The sequence below is a fragment of the Procambarus clarkii genome, chromosome 55 (genome assembly GCF_040958095.1).
Source record: "Procambarus clarkii isolate CNS0578487 chromosome 55, FALCON_Pclarkii_2.0, whole genome shotgun sequence".
Classification (NCBI taxonomy): Eukaryota; Metazoa; Arthropoda; class Malacostraca; order Decapoda; family Cambaridae; genus Procambarus; species Procambarus clarkii.
In genome coordinates, this window is record NC_091204.1 from 21,233,964 (window position 1) to 21,241,341 (window position 7,378).

Below are 7,378 nucleotides of genomic sequence, written 5' to 3' on the forward strand. Positions count from 1 at the left end.
CCCCTAGGGGATTCCCAGGGTCCTGAGTGTTTACTTTAACCCCTTAACTGCGTTGCCTCCAAATGTGACACCCCCGCAGTGCGCAGGAAATAAATTCTCTGGAAAAAATTCTTTTTTCTTTTTAAAGTGTCAAAAACCCTTCCCTCAGTATGGGTATGTAAAAAAAAAGGCGAAATTGTACTTACTTTGGCTGCTATGGGGTCCGGAAGTTGGGGCGTGACGTCATCATTCCCCGTGCGCCCGTGCCGTAAGCTCTCAGGGGCGGTGGGGCGCTCGGGGCGGGGCGCGCGAGTTGCCGCGAATATATTTTCGTTCATTTTTTGCGCACCTTTCCAAATACATTTTCATTGTTTTTATGTGCCAATCCAATGTATAATGAACACATACACTATAATATCGCAGTACAACATCCGTACTGTCCGTAGACACTGTGTTACGTGCATGAAACTTGTGTACACATATGCAGCACATATTTACTATGTATCATGCTAATTTGTGTATATATACAATCTACTTACACACTATATACATTCACCATCAACACATTCAGAACACCGCGTAGCAGCTGCTTCGTATGGGCCAACAGCAGCTGCCTCGTATGGGCCAACAGCAGCTGCCTCGTATGGGCCAACAGCAGCTGCCTCGTATGGGCCAACAGCAGCTGCCTCGTATGGGCCAACAGCAGCTGCCTCGTATGGGCCAACAGCAGCTGCCTCGTATGGGCCAACAGCAGCTGCCCCGTATGGGCCAATAGCAGCTGCCCCGTATGGGCCAAGAGCAGCTGCCCCGTATGGGCCAATAGCAGCTGCCCCGTATGGGCCAATAGCAGCTGCCGCGTATGGGCCAATAGCAGCTGCCGCGTATGGGCCAATAGCAGCTGCCGCGTATGGGCCAATAGCAGCTGCCGCGTATGGGCCAATAGCAGCTGCCGCGTATGGGCCAACAGCAGCTGCCTCGTATCGGCCAACAGCAGCTGCCTCGTATGGGCCAACAGCAGCTGCCTCGTATGGGCCAACAGCAGCTGCCTCGTATGGGCCAACAGCAGCTGCCTCGTATGGGCCAACAGCAGCTGCCTCGTATGGGCCAACAGCAGCTGCCTCGTATGGGCCAACAGCAGCTGCCTCGTATGGGCCAACAGCAGCTGCCTCGTATGGGCCAACAGCAGCTGCCTCGTATGGGCCAACAGCAGCTGCCTCGTATGGGCCAACAGCAGCTGCCTCGTATGGGCCAACAGCAGCTGCCTCGTATGGGCCAACAGCAGCTGCCTCGTATGGGCCAACAGCAGCTGCCTCGTATGGGCCAACAGCAGCTGCCTCGTATGGGCCAACAGCAGCTGCCTCGTATGGGCCAACAGCAGCTGCCTCGTATGGGCCAACAGCAGCTGCCTCGTATGGGCCAACAGCAGCTGCCTCGTATGGGCCAACAGCAGCTGCCTCGTATGGGCCAATAGCAGCTGCCTCGTATGGGCCAACAAGAGCATTTGGCCATCAACACATTCAGAACACCTCGAGTGAGAGCAGCCACACCCAGCCTGTCTCCCTCACTCCAACATCTTACTCGCCAACATTGCTCCTCCCACCATATTGTTATAGTTCTTATTACACATGTTCTATATACCTATCTACATGTTTTATTTACCAGAACTATGTAAGTAAGCCGGTATTGTGTCCAAACAGTACAGTGGCCACCATACACTGCATGAAAAATCACACAGCAGACGACGCTACGATTACGTCACCTCCCTCACCAAAATAGCTCCTCTCAACATTCTCCTGTTGCTGTTCTTACACTATATATACCCATGTACATATGTGTTGCCCATAGCGAACCACTAAGCTAGTATGGTGAGCAAAACAAGAGTGGCAGCCACACACACAATGAGGCTTCCTCAATTCTCGCCCTCCCTCCCTCATCAAAATTCCTCCTTCCACAATACTACGCACAACGCTAATTATAACCACATTCCTGCTATTATCACAATCCTGGTCACTAATTCCTGTAAATGAATAATTGACCACACGTTTATTTTGAAAAGGAACCTAAGAAATCATTTGAAGATTCCTAGATGAACGAAATAATGCTGTGGTGCTGTGGCTAGCGCTGTGAACATCGTGAACAGCATTGAATCACTGATATTTGAACATTGTACCCAGTCATTATCACACTCAGGCTCTAATATAACACTATCATAGCTAAATAATACAAGTTATATATATATTTTGACATTATTAGGCGATGCTGTGGTCACATGCTGAACAGCAGTGCTGTGCGCTCATGCTGCGAGCGCCAGCCTTGGTTGCTCACACACTACTGAGGCTCCCACACCCGGGAATGTGGACCACGATTTTTTTTTAAGATGGCGTCTGTTTACAAGAGCCCTGAGGAAGCTGATGTGAACCCCATGTAGCCGCGGGAGTTTTGAATGGAACGTGAAAAATACAAATACCCGGAGGCGCGTTGCGCAAACCAGACGTGAGCCTGCAGGCGCGTTGCGCAGTTTAAGGGTTAAGAGGACTCGCGCTCAGGTAGTCCCAGGCAGGGTGCCGCAAACCGGCGCCCAAAACTACCAAGCAAACTTCTAAAGCTGAACCCCAGGGACGTGTACACTCACGGGGACCTAGCAGGGGGCGCCACCGAGGAGAACAGTGGAAGGGCAAACAAACTGAATAAAATGACAGAACCCCCCACCAGGCAAAAACAAAAAGAAAAACAAAACCCCGCAAGAGGACAGCGAACCCCAAGGAACAGAGCCGGCCGCGATGTCGGGAAATACAAGCTGAGCAGCACCCTGCGCCCCTACCAGTGCAAACTGCCTCTTACCCGCCGGTAACAAGGGAGAACAGAACTCCCAAGAGCCCAACAGGCGGCCGAAAAACCGAAAGGTAAAACGGACCAGCAGAGGCAGATCCCGAGGAGCCTGTGGAAGGTGGCCCCAAGCCCCAAGGGCAGTACTTACAGGGCACCTAGGGAAGGCAGCCCTAGGCGCATGCAGCCCGAGTACTGAAGATAACTCCTGGCTCTCGCACCCACAAAACTAACACCACACTCAAAGCACAGTGCAGTAGCGACACCGGAGCCAGAGCACACGACCATCGCCTATAGCATCAGCCTCAAGAACTGAGGTGTGGGTAGCCGGCGCGGGGGGTCTGGGGCTCCCCCTTCCCCCTTCCCCCTCCCGGGGAGGGGGGAGCTGCGCAGACAGCGGCGCGGCAGTGTGTGACGTCACACTAGTTTGCTTGTTTTCGGTTGGGGAGTTCTATTCACTAGTTCGGTTTTAGGTAGCAATTTTAACCAGAATAGGGGTTTGTTTTGGGGCGCTTACCTTTCTGGGTGCCTGTTCCGGTCGATGGCAGACATAGAATGCTTCCAACTACATGGGGGCTTCTATAGGCCATTGCTCCCCTTGCCTCTCTGAGGGGGCCCGGTTCTGGCCGTGGTCCCCGGTAGGCCTAAGAACTCCATACACATGACTGATGCCAAAGTCTGACATTAGCATATCAGCCTGGGATAGCTCCGGGGAGCCGACGGGGCTCCCCCCAGAAAAGTGTATTATCTTTTCACGCTCCTAACATCAATTCTCGAGCTACGTTTTTCATTTTGGTATCAATGTGTTGGCAATAAAATTCTCTACAAGATCATATGCATAAAATGTCACCAAAGCATTTGCTATCCCACCACGAAGTAAATAAACACGAAGATGACTCGCCGTGACACCCAAACAGGAAGTAAATGTTCATACTCTTTCGTTTGTTGCCAGCCTCACAGTCATCCTACAGCGCTTATTTTGATATCACTGAACTCGCAATAAAATTCCCCACCCAGACATATGCCTATCAATGTCTAATTATGTTCCGCACGAGTGTGGGAACTGGGTGAAGCGTTAGCCGTGATTTCAGCAGCGACGACACTGTTGTGATGCAGCGCTTTGAAAGTTTATACTTATTTCACTGTCCTGACATTATTTCTCGAGCTACGTATTTCATTTTTATAGCAATGTGTTTGCAATAGAAAGTTCTATAAGAACATGGGTAGAATTGGCCAACAGAGCGTCAAATAAATTTGCGGCGAATAAAATCTTACGCGTGTTTGTACCCGTGAGCGTAAAAAGTTTTTACTTTGCTCATGTTTTTTCAAGTTTATACTTGTTTCACACCGTTTTTTTTGTTTGTATAGTGTTCGGAATAAAATTCTCTACACAGACATATGCATATAAATGTAGAATCATGATCGCGGCCAACACAAGAGTGTGTGGAGTGGGCAATTACCCTCGTTGTGTCACCAACTCAATAGTATCTCCTCTAAGTTACAATACATTGCCGTTTTCACAAATAGGCACTGTGCCTATTAGAGAAAACAAAAATTTAATGGCAAACATATTCATACAAATCCCAAGTCGATCGAGTAGTAAATACCCACTATAACACGCTCCGTAAATTTACGTCGTGATCCGACAAGCGCTTATCTAAACCGCCCGTAATTCCAAGTGGAAATGGCAGAAAAGTGTTAACTATGAAGCAATCTCAGGAAAATAGCTTCAGGGAGCCACCAAAGGCTTCCCTCCAGAAATAGAAAACATTAATTTTTAACTCATCTTTCTACCCTCAGTGTGAACAAAGATTTCCAGCAGGCGTTTCATCAAAAGTTAATAGAATACATATTTTATTAAACAGTATGCCTTACCTTCTTTGTTGAATAGTTCTTTTAAATCTTGCCATCTGTACCCATAAGGAATATTGGATACATGTACACAGGTGTCTGTTGCCTTAAGCTGGAAACCACCCCTAAAAAAATTATGGCACCTATAAACTATGATCTATCACATTATAGAACATTGATATTTGACAAGCAAATAATTTCAAGATGCAATTTTACTTTTCAATTATATTCTGATTATGGAAAGAGCAATGTTTCATTTAAAATTTTCCTACCTTGACATAAATTTTATTGTCTTGCGATCCCGCTGATGAGTGGCATTGACAATAAAGCAAAGCTCATGTCCCTGATCCATGTCTCGACCGTTCATATCAGAAGACCACCACCACCTGTAAACACACAGTATTAACAGTTTCAATCACTCAACTTTAAACTTCTGAGCCGACCCTCAGCAGCTCTCCAGTACACTGGTTCTGTACTAGAGATAACAACACAAAACTACCAGTCCACTGGTCTTGTGCAGAGAAACGATAATCCACTACAACCCAGTTGGACTGACTTTTAGCAGCAAACAGCTCAGGCATTATTTCTTATACTTGCTGGGAGGATATTGAATAGTTGTGAACCTCTGATGTTCATACATTGTTCTCTTGAGCCTAAATACTGTACATTGTTTGAACAAGTGACCAAGAAAAATTTAAGAAAGTTTCCCGCAATTATTGCCAGTTCAACCGGGCTGTGGTGGATATATGGGCCTGCAAGCCAATCCAAGCAACAGTCTGTTGGATCAACTTATCACGAGTCAAACCCAGTCCCAGGCTGAGCTTAGGGAGTAAAACAGCTCCCTGAACTCACTCCTAATATGATCCAAGTACAGTATGGTAATTCTACTCTTCAATAGCTCTATTCTGCATTTCCTACCAAATAGTTTGCTCCAATATTATGTTGTTTACTGTGCTAATTTAGGACCTGGCCTTCCAGTATTTTCCACGTACATATATGATCTCTCTCTCATCTCCTTTCCAGAGAGTACATTTTGAGAGCTCTAAGAGGGTCTAAAGTTTAAGTGCTTTCTCACATGTAATTACCTAAGCGTAGTTACAGGATGAGAGCTACGCACGCGTAGTTACAGGATGAGAGCTACCCACGTGGTGTCCCATCTTCCCAGTACTGTACTGTCATATAATGCTTTGAAACTACTGTACTGATTGTTTTGGCCTCCTCCACCTTCTCACCTAACTTGTTCCAACTGTCTACCACTCTGTTTGCAAAAGAAAACTTTCCAATATTTTCTTGCCACCTTTGTTTCCTTAGATTGAATCTGTGTCCTCTTGTTATTAACCCTTAAACTGCGCATGGCGTATATATACGCTCTGAGTAACATGTCCCACCGTGCGCATGGCGTATATATACGCCCAAGGGTGCCAGGCCCAATTCAAATGGCCCGCGGCTACACGGGGTTCACATTAGCTTCCTCAGGGCTCTTGTAAACAGACACCATTTTTTTTTTAAATCGGGGCAATATTCTCAGGTGTGAGAGGCACAGTACTGTTGGAGCAACCAAGGCTGGCGCACGAAGCATGAGCGAACAGCATTGCTGTTCAGCTTGTGACCACAGCATCGCCGAAAACTGTCAAAATAAATATATAATTGTTATTATTTAGCGATGACAATATTACAGATGACCCATGACTGTGATATAAATAACCAGGGTTGTGATAATAGCACGATTGTTGTAATAATTAGCGCAGTGGGAGGAGTGATGCTGAGAGACGGACGGAGATAGCATCGTTTACCGACTGTGTGGCCACCTGTTATTGTTTGCATTCACCATACCAGGTCAGTGGTTCTCTATGGTGAACACAAATGTAGATACTTATATATAATGTGTATATTAGTGTAATAACAGCAAAAGGATTATGCTAGGAGGAGCCATTTGGGTGACGGAGGTGACGTCTGCATGATTTGTCTAGCTGTTTAGAGGGTGGCCACTATGCTCTTTGGGCGCACTACAAGCTTAGGTGTACAGTTACGGTGCATACAACATGTAGAAACATATATATAACATGTGTATATAGTGTAATAACACTGCAAACAGTGTTGTTGGGGGAGAAAGTTTAGTGTGTGTGACCTTGAATGAGTGACGGAGCCGCCAGCTGACTGTGTGTATAGCGACAACTCTTATTGCCTGAACTAACTATACAGTGCACCTCGACATACGATTGCCCCTACTTACGATAATTTTGAGTTACGATGTAAATTTCATCGGAAAATGTGACTCGACATCCGATGGCGTCGTCGACTTCCGATATTTGTTGGTACACGTTCGGGTCGACCGAGCACGTGGTTCCCTGTCACACGGCCAACCTGCCTCAGTTTACTACAGCTGCCCACTTAGTGACGATTGCGCCTATAAGAAATTCCGCTTTTGTGGTGATTTTTGCATTTTGAACATTAAAGTAATTATTATATATCACGCCATGAGTCCCAGGAAAGTCAGTGGTAAGGCTCAACATATGAAAACCCATGTAAGGATGACCATAGAGCAGTAACAAGAGTACAGAATGTCTCTTCCTCAACAATTAAGAAAATGTGTGCAGCATGGGAAGAATTGCAAACCTTTGCTGAAACGACTCGCCCAAATCAAGCTGCAGTAGGTCGTTGCCTTAACCTATTCAATGACACTGATGCATCATTACAGACAAATGTTAAAACGAAGGGAAAA

At 46.6% G+C, this 7,378-nt stretch overlaps 1 protein-coding gene across 1 annotated transcript in view; it reads right to left on the bottom strand.

Annotated features, from left to right (window-relative positions):
- Window positions 1-6,908, bottom strand: part of LOC123755728 (uncharacterized) — a 107,020-nt gene extending 100,112 nt beyond the window's left edge. The window contains exons 1-3 of the mRNA XM_069305539.1: window positions 6,890-6,908; window positions 4,929-5,042; window positions 4,681-4,781 (exon numbers count right to left, since the gene is read on the bottom strand). Of these exons, the coding sequence (XP_069161640.1) occupies window positions 4,681-4,781; window positions 4,929-5,023 (196 nt within the window). The 5' untranslated portion in view covers window positions 5,024-5,042; window positions 6,890-6,908. The remainder of the gene's footprint in view (window positions 1-4,680; window positions 4,782-4,928; window positions 5,043-6,889) is intronic.
- Window positions 6,909-7,378: the final 470 nt, after the last annotated feature.